We start from the raw sequence: 16,363 nt of genomic DNA on the forward strand, positions 1-16,363 counted from the left end.
CGGCTATCTGATCGAAGACAGAGGGTGGTGGTGGATGGAAAATTTTCAGATTGGAGGCAGGTTGCTAGCGGAGTGCCACAGGGATCAGTGCTTGGTCCTCTGCTCTTTGTGATTTTTATTAATGACTTAGAGGAGGGGGCTGAAGGGTGGATCAGCAAATTTGCTGATGACACCAAGATTGGTGGAGTAGTGGATGAGGTGGAGGGCTGTTGTAGGCTGCAAAGAGACATAGATAGGATGCAAAGCTGGGCTGGCAAAAGGAGTTTAACCCTGATAAATGTGAGGTGATTCATTTGGGTAGGACAAATTTAAATGTGGATTACAGGGTCAAAGGTAGGGTCTGAAGACTGTGGAGGAACAGAGAGATCTTGGGGTCCATATCCACAGATCTCTAAAGGTTGCCACTCAAGTGGATAGAGCTGTGAAGAAGGCCTATAGTGTGTTAGCTTTTATTAACAGGGGGTTGGAGTTTAAGAGCCGTGGGGTTATGCTGCAACTGTACAGGACCTTGGTGAGACCACATTTGGAATATTGTGTGCAGTTCTGGTCACCTCACTAGAAGAAGGATGTGGAAGCGCTGGAAAGAGTGCAGAGGAGATTTAACAGGATGCTGCCTGGTTTGGAGGGTAGGTCTTATGAGGAAAGGTTGAGGGAGCTAGGGCTGTTCTCTCTGGCGCGGAGGAGGCTGAGGGGAGACTTAATGGAGTCAGACACTTTAGGAACATTTAAGCGGTTATTGGATAGGCACATGGAGCACACCAGGATGATAGGGAGTGGGATAGCTTGATCTTGGTTTCAGATAAAGCTCGGCACAACATCGTGGGCCGAAGGGCCTGTTCTGTGCTGTACTGTTCTATGTTCTATTCCTTGTGCTTGGAGGCAAAAGATGTGGGCGAGATCCTAAATGAGTACTTTGCGTCAGTATTCACCAAGAAGGACATGGAAGAGAGTGAAGTTAGTGTGGAACATGCTAATATGCTAGGGCATTTTGAGATCAAGAAAGAAGTGGTGTTGGGTCTCTTGAACATCATTAAGGTGGATAAGTCCCCAGGGTCCAATGGAATCTACCCCAGGTTATTGAGATAGGCAAGAGAGGAGATTGCTGGGGCCGTGACAAAGAACTTTGTAGCCTCGCTAGCGACTGGAGAGGTCCCAGAGGATTGGCGAGTAGCTAATATTGTTCCTCTGTGCAAGAAAGTAAAAAGGGATAATCCAGGAAATTATAGACTCACATTCTGAGTCTCACATAGGTGGTTGGGAAGCTATTGGAGAGGATTCTTAGGAATAGGATTTATGCGCATTTGGAAAAGCATGGTCTAATTAGGAGAAGTCAGCATGGCTTTGTTCAGGGCAGGTCATGCCTTACTAACTTGATTGATTTTTTTCAAGGAGGTGACGAAGGTACTCAATGAGGGTAGAACAGTGGATGTGGTCTACATAGATTTTAGTAAGGCTTTCAACAAGGTCCCTCATGGTAGGCTCATCCAGAAGATTATGCAGCATGGGATCCATGACTTGGCCGCTTGAATTCAGAGTTGGCATGTCCATAGAACACAGTAAGAGTTTTAACAACACCAGGTTAAAGTCCAATGTGAGTGGAGGGAGCATTGTCTGTATCTTTAAGACCTGGTTGGCTGTAGAGATTAGCATTCTAATCAGTATTCTGTAACTTGATTTTGTGTCTCTGTGCACTGTTTGAGAGCACATTTCCACTCCATCTGACGAAGGAGCAGCGCTCCGAAAGCTAATGGTATTTGCTACCAAATAAACCTGTTGGACTTTATCCTGGTGTTGTTAAAACTCTTACTGTGTTTACCCCAGTCCAACGCCGGCATCTCCACATCATGTCCACAGAAGTCAGAGAGTAGTGGTGGAAGGGTGTTTTTCTGGCTGGAGGTCCGTGACTAGCGGTGTTCCATAGGGATCCGTACTGGGACCTCTACTGTTTGTGATACATATAAACGACTTAGATGAAACCATAAATGGTAGGTTAGTAGGTTTGAAGATGACACAAATGTTATAAAGTAGGGGTAGATTCCCCTCTTTGAGAACTAACACCTAACCACTCAAAGAGGAGTACCCCTATAAAAGTGAGTGTGAAGTGGCACGATCTGTTCTTCAGCAACTTTTAGTGGTTAAATCAAAATAACTCCCTGACACTCTCTCTAAAGTCAACAAGTAACAATTTATTTATCTACCCAATAGTGAACAAGTTAACTACTATTAACAAACCGAATAAAACACGATTCTAATGGAGTGCTGTTCAGATAAAAACAATTCCCACTCATTAACAAAAAGAATAGAATTTTAGTCACTCTCTAAATTACAACCAGGTTTTGTGTCTTCCGGAATATTCTGGGCCTTCTCTGTTGATTCTTCTTTGCTTTTCTAGATGAGGCTTTGAGTTAAAAGCTATGAGCTGTGATAGGTGGCAGTTGCTGTCCCCATCTGTCGCACTGCCCCCTTTTATACCTGTGATGACATATCAATGTCCCCCAGAATAGGGTTGGTCCCAGGTTGCCAAAACCATTGGATTTAAATTTAATAGGTTCTTGGTATCTAAGTGCCTAATTAAAATTGATAGCCTGAATTCAAATAATTCAAAAGCTTGAAAGCCTATTGCCTTGGTAACCCTGCTACTTGGCCTTCTGATACAAGTGCTTCATTTTGAGCACTCTTTATGTACTTGCATTTTTTTTAACTTTCTAAGCACAGAAAAAGTACCACCTTTTAAAGGGACCACGTAATGCTTTTCCCTAGCATTTTACAATTTTACAAACATCAATCTACTCTACTCAACTTCGCAACACAAAGATAGATGGAATTGTGAATAGTGTAAAAGATTGTCAAAAGATACAGCAGGATAAAGATTAGTTGCAGATACGGGCAAAGAACTGGCAGATGGAGTTTAATCCGGGCAAGTGTGAGGTGCTGCATTTTTGGAGATTAAATGTTAAGGGTAAGTATACAATTAATGGCAGGACCCTGAACAGCATTGATGTACAGAGGGATCCTGAGATTCAAGTCCATAGCTCCCTGAAAGTGGCCACACAAGTAGATAGCGTGGTAAAGAAAGAATATGATATACTTCTCTTTGTTGGTCTGGGTATGGAGTACAAGAGTTAGGATTTCATGTTGCAGCTTTATAAAATTTTGGTTCGGCCGCACTTCGAATGTTGCATTCAATTCCGGTCGCCACATTATAGGAAGAATATGGAGGCATTGGAAAGGGTGCCGAAGAGGTTTACCAGGATCCTGCCTGGATTAGAGGGTACTTGATACAGGTCTATAAAATTATGAGAGGCATAGATAGGGTTGTCAGTCAAAATATTTTTCCTGGAGTTGAAAGGTTGAATACTAGGGGGAATGCACTTAAGACGAGAGGGAGAAATGTTCAAAGGAGATGTGAGGAACAAGTTTTTTTACACAGATTGGTGGGTGTCTGGAACGCGCTGCGAGGGCTGGTGGTGCGGATGGATACAGTAGGTGCGTATAAGGGGCTTTTAGATGTGCACACGAATATGCAAGGAATAGAGGGATCTGGACAAAGGGCAGGCAGAAGGGATTGGTTTAATTTGGCACAACATCGTGGGCCAAAGGGCTTGTTCCTGTGCTGTACTGGTTTATGCTCTATGTATTTGGATTTTCAGAAAGGTTTTGATAAAGAACGACATAAGAGGTTAGTGTGCAAAATTAAAGCACATGGGATTGGGGGTAATATATTGGCATGGACTGAGAATTGGTTAGCAAACAGGAAATAGAAAATAGGAATAAATGGGCCTTTTTCAGAGTCACAGGCGGTGGGTGACTAGTGGGGTACCACAAGGATCAGTGCTTGGGCCCCAGCTATTCACAATATACATCAATGATTTGAATGAGGAAACCAGATGTAATATTTTCAAATTTGCCACTGATTCAAAACTTGGTGGGAATGTGAGTGGTGAGGAGGATGTTAAGGCACTTCAAGGCGATTTAAACAAGTTAATTGAGTGGGCAAATACATGGCAGATGCAGTAATATGGATAAATATGAAGTTACCCACTTCAATAGAAAAAACAGAATGGCAGAGTATTATTTAAATCAGGAAATGTTGACATACAAAAGAAACCTCGGTGTCCTTACACACCAATCACTGAAAGCAAGCATGCAGGTGCAACAAACAGTTACAAAGGCCAATGCTATGTTGGCATTTGTTGCAAGAAGGCTTGAGTACAGAAGCAAGGATCTCTTACTGCAGTTGTACTGGGCCATGGCGAGATCACACCTGGAGTACTGTGTTGCAGTTTTGATCTCCTTATCCAAGAAAGGATATGGTTGCCATCGAGGAAGTACAACAAAGACTGATTCCTGGAACAACAGGATTGGTGTATGTGGAGAGATTGGTTTGACTAGGCCTGTATTCACTGGAGTTTAGAAGAATGAGAGGGCATCTCATAGAAACATATATAATTCTGACAAGGCAAGGATGATGTTTCCTCTGGCTGGGAGAACAAACAGTGAACCTGTGGAATTCTCTACTGCAGAAGGCTGTGGAGGCCAAGACACTGAATACATTTAAGAAGGAACTCAACTCCGAAGGTGTCAAGGGGTATGAGGAAAGTGTGCGAGTATGGCAATGAGATAGAGGATTAGTCAAGGTAATGTTGAATAGCACAGCAAGCTCGAAGCACCAAATGGCCTATTCCGAGCTTTTATGTTTCTATGTTAAAGTATTAAATTGACCACTTTTCAGAACATCGGAGAAGACACACATAGGTTAACGTACTCACCTTTTATAACAAGTATTATAACAAGTGTTATAAAATGCACTATCATATCACTTGACAATCAGGAGTAAATGTAACTCCCGATCAAAAGAGATGTGGGGTCCAATTATTGGAAAGGTCCGTGACAATGAACTCAAGAGTGTATCTCATGCTGACCAAAAATTTGTAACAGTCCCTCAATCTGCGTATTATTGTGCAGTGTTGTAGGGCACCTCAATGGTTACCAATACTGTGATACCCATCACCAACAAATGAGCAGCAAATCCAGCAAACAACAGAATATAAAATGTCCAAATTTATGTTGCATGTGTATGAGATATATTGGATGCTTGGAGCATTTCCTGATCAAGTGTTGTACCTGAATGGCTTTACACTGCTCTGCCAACAGCTTTCTCTCTGCATCCAGCGATGCCACGTGCTGTTGATAATAGAGCCGCTGTTTCTCCCAGTCCAGTGACTTTTCTCGAAACTCCTAAAATCATAAATAGCTTTCGTGAGATCCAGTAAATGAGAAAAAGAACCCCAGAATGTAAAGAACCCACAGAAACAATGGTGTGGGGGTGGGGGGAGGGGGTGGCTGCGGGAGGGATGTTTTATTTTACTTTTTATTCTGTTAGATCAGGATGACCTTTTTGAAACAGAAAAATTTTGCCCAAAACAATATACTAGACCTGAAAATATTATTTCTTCAACATTTTTGAAGCATTACTAAATCGTTGATAAAACTTGAAATGTTCAATTTTGGCATGCTTGGAGGTGCCATCTTTAGAATGTGATGTTAAATCAAGGACCCATGTCTCAAAAGGAAACAATAAATCCCTTGGCATTATCTGACTTGGTTTTCACTAATATGTTTTGACCAATATCATAAAAACATAATTTTATGACCATCATCACATTGCTGTTTGTGGGATCTTCCTGTGTGTAAATCAGCTGCTGAATTTCCTATATTGCAACAGTTTATTTACAGCAGAACTTTATAATGTTTCAAAAGTATTTCAATCACACAAAGGGAGGCAGGTCTTGAACACACCCTGATCAAATCCCATGCTGTTAGCACCAATCTGATCCACACTGACCGTCCAACTAACTGAGCCAACCAGCTCTCCAAGGAGTCCAGGTTGCATTTGCAACAGATAATTTTACAAGCATGTTGTAGCCTACATCTATGGATAGTATTGACTGATGTACCAATTTCTTTACATCACATGGCTGACCAGGAATCTCTCCCACTCCTACAGCCTACCATTGGTGGATATTGAAAGGGTTCACAACTGGATCATTAAAAGGGTCAATAATGACACCAATTTAAAAATCACATAAACTGTTTGCTGTTAAACTCAGTCACACAGGAAAACCAGAGACCTTGATTCTAAGCAGATCCAGATAAGCGTTACAAGGGAGGCCTCGGTCACACAACCTACATACAAGGCCTCCATTGAATATGCACAACTGCAGCTTGTTAATATCTGTTCTAACAAAGGGCAATGAACATAGGAGGACATAAAGGGTTGAAATACCACTGGTTAGAAATAAAGTTATCACTAATTGTGTATAGAAGGTAATAGATAAATAGAAAGAAATAGGTTCTTGGTGATATTATAATTAGGTAGACATGCACAAGTTGTAATTGGACAACTATACCTTTATGTAATCCTGACTGTTGGTTGTTAGTGGATTAGATTTCTGAGAAAATGCAAACCCTTGATTAGAATATGCTAACCACTTGTAACTGAACCTGAAAATGTAACTGCTGGTGTGATGCTTTATTCAGGCCTTCCAATGAGCCACCAGCTGATGATCCCTTGCTACAGCACAAAAATAAAGGCTGATTTTAAAACTCCAAAATTCTTCGTCTGGTGACTTAAAGGGGACAAAGTTGGAAAGCAGCTGGACAGCTAATTTTGTCCCACAACAATAATCAACCTATTTGGCCACATTATGAAAACATCTTCATTGGTCATCAAGTCCTGGAGTGGGACTTGAACCCAGAGCTTCGAGCTCTGAGGTAGAAATGCTACCTGCTATGCCACAAAACCTCCAATATAGGCATCATATGACATAGCAATTGAAAGAAAACATATTAAAATATTGGGCTAAGTCATAGCCATCACATCCATATTGTCCAGCAATTGAAAATCTAAGAAACAGATTTTTTATTCATTTGGATCTATTCCTGAATCATCAGCCTGTGCTGCAACACAGCACCAGAAACCCTTTCCAATACCTTTCAAAGAACTGTAGTCAGCATTTCCTCACATTAATTTATTCAGGCGTTCCAGACTTCGGAGACAAATGCCAACCTGCTGTTAACAACTACTCAACTGATATAGTCATATAAATATCACATAAACTGAGGTCACATTAATACCAGATATTAAGTTGTTAGCCAGGTGACCATTTTAAGGTTGCCAAGGCAATGTGGTGACAGTTTTGGAAGCCGCCACAACTCCAAACCCAGCAAATTTAATTTTGGCAGAATATAAATTGTACTCCTCTCTATATAGAACCTGAGGCAGGCCAAATGCCTATTCATGGGGAGGAAATTCACCTTCAAAGAGTTACTTCTAATGGCAGTTCAAACATCTGCTACTTCATGGCCTTACAATGTTCACACTACTCAGAGGACAGTGAGAAATTCTGATCTCCATATTGTAAAATGAAGCACTGGAGAAAGTGAAAAAAAAGGATTACAAAGGATAACACTGGAACGGAGAGGCAATAACCATCAGGAAAGGCTGAACAGAGTGGGGCTCAGAAGACCAAAAGCAACCTCATAGCAGTCTTTATAACACGGTTCAATGGGGTACATTTAGACATATTTCCATTTACAGGAATGTAAAATACTAAATAGTCATTGATAAATCCAATAAGGAATTCAGAAAAAATTGATTTACCCTGAGGGTGGTGAGAATGGGGAACTCACGATAAGAGAGAGTAGCTCAGGAATCATATTAATACATTTAAAGGGAAGCTCGATAAACATATGAGGGAGATAGGGAGGAGAATATGCTGAAACAGCCAGAGATAAAGGCGGGTGTGGAGCACTGTCTCAGAACGGCTGGGTTGAATGGTGGTAAAACTGTACAGAATTCCATGTATTTATCTCATGCTATATGCCACACTTGTGCCACTTCTCAATAACCCATGCTGTTAAACCTTGAGTTCCATCTTGCAGGAGAAAAGTCAGGCAAGAACAAAACAAAACTGTGTTTTCAGTGTACTCCGTGAATCTGGCAGCTGAAAAATAATTCTGAGAAATATGGAACAATCTAAATGTCCAAAACAAATTAAATTTCACATGAGGTTGTTTACCTCAACCTTCTTATTCAGCCTGTTAAGTTCAGGGACACCCTTCTTCTCTTGTCTGTCCTTCACATCATCCCTCCTGTCCTTCAACTGTCGTCTCTGCAACTTCTCGTAGCTTTTCTTCAGTTTCCCAATCTGAAAATATGAAATAAAGAGTTTGAAAGTATGAAAGTTTGAATGGAAGCTAAAAAGTGATTGTACTTTCGCATTGCGAACCTACATTCCCCACTTTTGGAGCCTGCAATGGGCGGTTAATTGCTCTGGCGAACAGTGCAACGAGCTACTGAGCCATGGGAATTTCCAGACTAAGTCAAGACACGATACTTTAATGTGAAACTCCTTCCCCCGGAAAGGTAACTGATAAAATGCTTCAATCTCGGCTGGCGTAATGGTGGGTACAGATAGCAATTGCATTTCAGCCAGATTTAGAGTGAGATGAAGAAAGGAAATATCAGTTCAGTCTCCTGATGCTGTGCAGGAAATCAATATGGCAGCAGTAATGTGTGGGCACCAGGAAGAGGACAGGATTGGGCTTGGTTTTGATGTTCCCCCCAGCAGCGAGAGTTCAGGATCACACATATGTAGGAAGGCTAACTGTGTGAACAAGGTGCCTATAGACCTGTAACCCTGCAATAGTACTTAGACAGACTCGGGAAAAAGGAGGGTGGGGGGACTGGCTGTCAATAAAATAATTATATTATTGTACAATTTACACAGTTTTTCTTTCAAAAAGAAATTGTGATGTTTTGCTACCATCTCTTACCTCTTCCCTAAATATGTTCAGTTGTGCTTCATATTGCACCACCATATCATGTTGAACCTTTTCATTGTCCTGTAACTGCTGCCGCAATATTCCCACCTGAAAAATAGAAAAAAAATCATTCCTTTGTTATTTGTGAGAGAAATCGCACTCAAGAACAAGGCAATGTTGATATACAATCCAAAGAGCGCAGTTCAGTTATTACCCACAGAGTGTGCTCGTCACTACATGTTAGTAAATTAACTATTCAAATATGGATTAAAAGTAGGTGTTAAGGGCATGGCTGATGCTAAGTGCCACATTGTTCAAATCCCAGAAGGGAAACTTGAAACAATAGCCTCATCTGTATTTGCAATTTATATAATATAACGAGAGATGTGAAAACCAGAAATGATGTCCCCGAATACTTGTGATGATTGAAACACCAAGTAAATGTTTATTAAAAACTAGAAAAAAAACACTAAATTAAAGTAGAAGCACACTTAAATAAGACAATTGCTTTAAACAGTATCAATACTTTAAAGAGATCCAAATAATCTTAATTTAACTCCCGAGCTAACTCTCCCTCATCTGTTTCATAACACCGTATAGATTTTAAGATCCAGTAACTTTTACCACACCGTGTTTTTATATCTCATGGGGTTGCTTCTGAAGTTAACCAGCAGTTTGCTTTCTGAATCTGGTTTCCTTCATACTGCTTGCAGGGAGTTAAATAGCTTTCCTGCTGTTGGCTAAGATTTTGGGTGACTATGTGGAGTTTACACATTCTCCCCATGTCTATATGGGTTTCCTCTGGGTGCTCCAGTTTTCTCCCACAGTCCAAAGATGTGTGGGTTAGGTTGATTGACCATGATAAATTGCCCCTCGTCAATTAGCAAGGTAAATACATGAGGTTATAGAAATAGGGCCTGGGTGGGATTGTTGTCGGTGCAGGTTCGATGGACCGAATGGCCTCTTTCGGCATGGTAGGGATTCTATGATTCTATCTAAAGCAGCACCCTGCATAAATTTCAGAATCTCCTTAAATACATTTGTCCCTTTGGTCTCTCCCGTATCTTACTCAATTTCTTTAGAACAGCTCGTTCCCAGAATTGGTTAACTTCATCCGTTTATTTTAGCTTGTAAAGTCTAAAACAAACATGAACTCTTTTGATCAATCTTCTTGCACATTTGCATATCTTATCCTTTGAATCCTAACAACCAATTCAAATCTATTTCTGTTCTGAACTCATTCTTACTAGATTGCCATAAACAATTGTTTGCAGTATTGCTAGGCTCATTAACATATTAACATTGGTCCCTCATGGCAGACTGGTACAGAAGGTGAAGTCGCACGGGATCACAGGTGAGCTGGCAAGATGGATACAGAACTGGCTTGGTCATAGAACACAGTAAGGAGTCTAACAACACCAGGTTAAAGTCCAACAGGTTTATTTGGTAGCAAACGCCACTAGCGTTCGGAGCGCTGCTCCTTCATCAGATGGAGTGGAAATCCATCTGACGAAGGAGCAGCGCTCCGAAAGCTAGTGGCGTTTGCTACCAAATAAACCTGTTGGACTTTAACCTGGTGTTGTTAGACTCAAAGAACAAAGAACAATACAGCACAGGAACAGGCCCTTCGGCCCTCCAAGCCCGCGCCGCTCCCCGGTCCAGGATTGAATCCTGAATCCAGGATCCCTGCCCAATTTTCCAGCCTATCTACATACTAATATCCTATCCACCGAGCTGTCCCTCACAGCTACGATGCTTTGTTCATCACAACCTATTAACTCACCCCCACCCCCTCATTCCAGACCATGTGATCTCCAGGGAGAGGCGAAAACCCAGAGTGAAAACCCCAGGGCCAATATGGGGAAAGAAAATCTGGGAAATTCCTCTCCGACCCCCTGTGGCGATCGAAACGGGTCCAGGAGATCACACTGGCCCTGATCAGAAAATGCTTCCCAACCCTATTCATTTCCACTTCTGCTTTACGAACACCATCTGAATTCCCTGCCCCCGAGACAGGTTCCCAACTATCCGCAGTCTCGCTCTGTACTGGCACCAGCAAGATGATCATAGAATGAAGCCTTGAAACGAGAAACAAAGAACAATTAGCCCGCGCCGCTCCCTGGTCCAAACTAGACCACTCTTTTGTATCCCTCCATTCCCACTCCGTTCATATAGCTGTCTAGATACATCTTAAACGTTCCCAGTGTGTCCGCCTCCACCACCTTGCCCGGCAACACATTCCAGGCCCCCACGACCCTCTGTGTAAAATATGTCCTTCTGATATCTGTGTTAAACCTCCCCCCCTTCACCTTGAACCTATGACCCTTCGTGAACGTCACCACCGACCCGGGGAAAAGCTTCCCACCGTTCACCCTATCTATGCCTTTCATAATTTTATACACCTCTATTAAGTCTCCCCTCATCCTCCGTCTTTCCAAGGAGAACAACCCCAGTTTCCCCAATCTCTCCTCATAACCAAGCCCCTCCATACCAGGCAACAGCCTGGTAAACCTCCTCTGTACTCTCTCCAAAGCCTCCACGTCCTTCTGGTAGTGTGGCGACCAGAACTGGACGCAGTATTCCAAATGCGGCCGAACCAACGTTCTATACATCTGCAACATCAGACCCCAACTTTTATACTCTATGCCCCGTCCTATAAAGGCAAGCATGCCATATGCCTTCTTCACCACCTTCTCCACCTGTGACGTCACCTTCAAAGATCTGTGGACTTGCACACCCAGGTCCCTCTGCGTCTCTACACCCTTTATGGTTCTTCCATTTATCGTGTAGCTCCTCCCTACATTATTCCCACCAAAATGCATCACTTCGCATTTATCAGGATTGAACTCCATCTGCCATTTCTTTGCCCAAATTTCCAGCCTATCTATATCCTTCTGTAGCCCCTGACAATGTTCCTCACTATCTGCAAGTCCTGCCAGTTTTGTGTTTACTGTGTTTACCCCAGTCCAACGCCAGCATTTCCACATCTTGGTCATAGAAGACAGAGGATCATAGTGGAAGAGAGCATTTCTGAATGGAGGGCTGTGATAAGTGGCATTCCTCAGGGATCAGTGCTGGGACCTTATATTATATATATATATATATATATATATATATATATATATATATAAATATAAATAAATGATTTGGAGGAAAATGTAACTGGTTTGATTAGTAAGTTTGCAGATAACATAAAGGTTGATGGAATTGCGATAGCAATGAGGACCGTCAGAGGATACAGCAGGTCATAGATCGATTGGAGACTTGGGCAGAGAGATGGCAGATGGAGTTTAATTCGGACAAATGTGAGGTAATGCATTTTGGAAGGTCGAATACAGATAGGAAATATACAATAAATGGCAGAACCCTTAAGAGTATTGATAGGCAGAGGGATCTCAGGTACACAGGTCACTGAAAGTGGCAATGCAGGTGGAGAAGGTCATCAAGAAGGCATATGGCATGTTTGCCTTCATTGGCTGGGTAATGAGTTTAAAAATTGGCAAGTTATGTTGCAGCTTTATAGAACCTTAGTTAGGCCGCACTTGGAATATAGTGTTCAATTCTGGTCGCCACACTACCGGAAAAAGGTACAGAAAAGATTTACCAGGATGTTGCCTGGTATGGAGGGCATTAGCTATGAGGAGAGGTTGGAGAAACTTGGTTTGTTCTCACTGGAACGACGAAGATTGAGGGGATCTGATAGAAGTCTACAAGATTGAGAGGCATGGACAGAGTGGATAGTCAGAAGCTTTTTTCCAGGATGGAAGAGTCAATTACTAGAGGGCATAGGTTTAAGGTGTGAGGGGCAAGGTTTAAAGGAGATGTACGTGGCAAGTTCTTTTTACATAGAGGGTGGTGGGTGCCTGGAACTCATTGCTGGAGGTAGCGGAAGCTGATACAATAGTGACTTTTAAGTGGTGTCTTGACAAATACATGGACAGTCAGCATGGCTTTATGAGTGGAAAATCATGTCTCACAAATTTGATTGAGTTTTTTGAAGGGGTAACCAAGAAGGTAGATGAGGGCAATGCAGTTGATGTTGTCTACATGGACTTTACCAAGGCCTTTGACAAGGTACCGCATGGTAGGTTGTTGCATAAGGTTAGATCTCTCAGGATCCAGGGTGAGGTATCTAAATGGATACAAAATTAGCTTCTTGACAGAATGTGGAGATGCCGGCGTTGGACTGGGGTAAGCACAGTCAGAAGTCTCACAACACCAGGTTAAAGTCCAACAGGTTTATTTGGCAGCACTAGCTTTTGGAGCCCAAAGCCCCTTCTTCAGGTGAGTGAGGACTCGTATTCACAAACAGGGCATATAAAGGCACAAACTCAATTTACAAGATAATGGGTGGAATGCGACTCTTTACAGGTAATCAAGTCTTCAAGGTACAGACAATGTGAGTGGAGAGAGGATTAAGCACAGGTTAAAGAGATGTCATTTATATTAATGATTTGGATGAGAATATAGGAGGCATGGTTAGTAAGTTTGCAGATGACACTAAGATTGGTGGCATAGTGGACAGTGAAGAAAGTTATCTCCAATTGCAACGGGATCTTGATCAATCGAGCCAGTAGGCTGATGAATGGCAGATGGAGTTTAATGTAGACAAATGCGAGGTGATGCATTTTGGTAGATTGAACCGGGGCAGGACTTACTCAGTTAATGCTAGGGCGTTGGGGAGAGTTACAGAACAAAGAGATCTAGGGGTACATGTTCATAGCTCCTTGAAAGTGGAGTCACAGGTGGACAGAGTGGTGAAGGCGGCATTCAGCATGCTTGGTTTCATTGGTCAGAACATTGAATACAGGAGTTGGAATGTCTTGTTGAAGTTGTATAAGACATTGGTAAGGCCACATTTGGAATACTGTGTGCAATTCTGGTCACCCTATTATAGAAAGGATATTATTAAACTAGAAAGAGTGCAGAAAAAATTTACTAGGATACTACCGGGACTTGATGGATTGAGTTATAAGGAGAGGCTGGATAGACTGGGACTTTTTTCTCTGGAGCGTAGGAGGCCGAGGGGTGATCTTATAGAGGTCTACAAAATAATGAGGGGCACAGATCAGCTAGATAGTCAATATCTTTTCCCAAAGGTAGGGGAGTCTAAAATTAGAGGGCATAGGTTTAAGGTGAGAGGGGAGATATACAAAAGTGTCCAGAGGGGCAATCTCAGCAAGTCTGACAGCATCTGTAAAGAGAGAATAGAGGCAACATTTTGAGTCAGGATTACTCTTTGTCAGAGGTGAAGACAAGGAAAATCTGACAAATTTTATCCTGCGAGGGTCAAGAATTGGGAAACAATTATTAAACCTCCTCTGAACCACTTTCAGTGCATTTGTATCATTTCTTAAATAAGAGATAAAGCTGCACCCAGTGTTCAAGATGCAGTCTCAGCAACGCCCTGCATAACTGAAGCAGAACATCTTTACTTCTATGTTCAATTTCTCTCATAATAAAGGATAGCATTCCATTTGTAAGAACTTTGATTTATTTGAACTAAGATTTATGGCGTTGGATTGGGGTAAACACAGTAAGAAGTCTCACAACACCAGGTTAAAGTCCAACAGGTTTATTTGGTAGCACAAGCCACTAGCTTTCAGAGCGCTGCTCCTTCATTGAGTCTGTGTCTTTATATGCCCTGTTTGTGAACAGAACTCCCAATTACCTGACCCTCTCTCCACTCACATTGTCTGTACCTTTAAGACTTGATTACCTGTAAAGACTCGCATTCCAACCATTATTTTGTAAATTGAGTTTGTGTCTTTATATGCCCTGTTTGTGAACAGAACTCCCACTTACCTGATGAAGCAGCGCTCCAAAAGCTAGTGGCTTGTGCTACCAAATAAACCTGTTGGACTTTAACCTGGTGTTGCGAGACTTCTTATTCTCTCAGAGGAAAGCAGCAACAGCCAAATTTGTTGCACCATGGTTGGTTCTGCTGCAGAGGGGAGGAGTAAAAAGTGAGAGAATGCAATAGTTATAGGGGATTCAATTGTAAGGGGGACAGACAGGGCGTTTCTGTGACTCCAAGATGGTATGTTGCCTCTCTGGTGCTGGATGTCTCAGAGCGGGTGCAGGACATTATGAAAGGGGAGTGTGAACAGCTGCATTGGTACAAATGACATAGGTTAAAAAAAAGAGACGAGGTCCTGAAAGCAGAATATAGGGAGCTTGGAAGCAAGCTGAAAAGTAGGACCTCAAAGGTAGGTATCTCAGGATTACTTCCTGTGCCATGTGCTGGTCAGAGTAGAGACAAGCAGGATATATGGGATGAATATGTGGCTGAAAAGATGGTGTGAGGGGGAGAGTTTCAGATTCTTGGGACACCAGGACTGATGTACTTGGCTGGGGTTGGGGAGGGGGGTGTGATGATGGGATTTACTCGAATGGTTGGGGAGGGTTTAACTAGTATGGCAGTAAATTGTGAACCTATGTAAGGATTCAGAGCAGGGGAAATCAAGGGGGAAAAGACAGCAAGGAGAATAAGAAAAATGACAAGCAGAGAAATCACGAACCAGAGTCAGATAAGGACTCAGTAAAAAAATAGTAGGAACAGGACAAGAAACGTTAAAAGGGCTCACCTTAAGGTTTTGTACCTGAACAATCGGAGCATTTGAAAAAAATGGATGAAATAGTTGCACAGATAGATGTAAAAGGGTATGACATAGTTTGCGCAGATAGATGTGAAGGGGTATGATATAGTTGACATTACAGAGACATGGCTAAAAGGTGACCTAAACATAGAGGGCAATGCAGTGTTTAGGAAGGACAGACAAAGGTAAAGGTAGTGGAATTGCATTGTTGATTAAAGAAGATATTGATATGATATTGAGGAAAGATACTAACACACATGATGTGGAATCCGTATGGGTCGAGTTAAGAAACACCAAGGGGCAAAAAACATTTGTGGTGATGACCACCAAACTGTAATGGTAATGTTGAGACTAGCATTTGACAGGAAATCAGAGATGCATTTGTTGAAGGAATATCTGTGATTATGGATGACTTTAATCTGCATATAGATTGGGAGAGATAGATTAGTCACAGTACAATAGAGGAGGAATTTCTGGAGAGTATATGGGACAGTTTTCTGGACCAATACGATGAGGAACCAACAAGGCAACTGGCCATCCTGGACTGGGTATTGTACAATGAGAAGAGATTAGTTGGCAATCTAGTTGTGAGAACCCTTGGGGATGAGTAACCGTAATATGATAGAATTCTCTGTCAAAGTGGATAGTGAGGTAGTTGATTCTGAGAACAGTGTCTGACCAGAATCTGAATAAAGGCAACAATGATGGTATGAGGCATGAATTGGCTATGATGGACTGGGAAACATTATTGAAATAAAGGACAGTGGACAGGGAATGGCAGGCATTTACGGGACAAATAGCTGAACTCCAGAAATTGTTTATTCCAGTTGGCGCAAGAGTGGTGAGGAAACTGTGGCCAAACAATGGATTACAAGGGAATTTAGGGATAGCATTAGATTCAAAGAAGAAGCATACAAATCGGCAAGAAAAGGCAATAG

The 16,363-nt window shown here is 42.0% G+C and overlaps 1 protein-coding gene across 1 annotated transcript in view; it reads right to left on the bottom strand.

Moving 5' to 3' along the window:
• Nucleotides 1-16,363, bottom strand: part of cep63 (centrosomal protein 63) — an 87,711-nt gene that overhangs the window by 40,495 nt on the left and 30,853 nt on the right. The window contains exons 4-6 of the mRNA XM_078210135.1: nt 8,839-8,934; nt 8,082-8,210; nt 5,125-5,238 (exon numbers count right to left, since the gene is read on the bottom strand). Of these exons, the coding sequence (XP_078066261.1) occupies nt 5,125-5,238; nt 8,082-8,210; nt 8,839-8,934 (339 nt within the window). The remainder of the gene's footprint in view (nt 1-5,124; nt 5,239-8,081; nt 8,211-8,838; nt 8,935-16,363) is intronic.

Source organism: Mustelus asterias, chromosome 3 (genome assembly GCF_964213995.1).
Source record: "Mustelus asterias chromosome 3, sMusAst1.hap1.1, whole genome shotgun sequence".
NCBI lineage: Eukaryota > Metazoa > Chordata > Chondrichthyes > Carcharhiniformes > Triakidae > Mustelus > Mustelus asterias.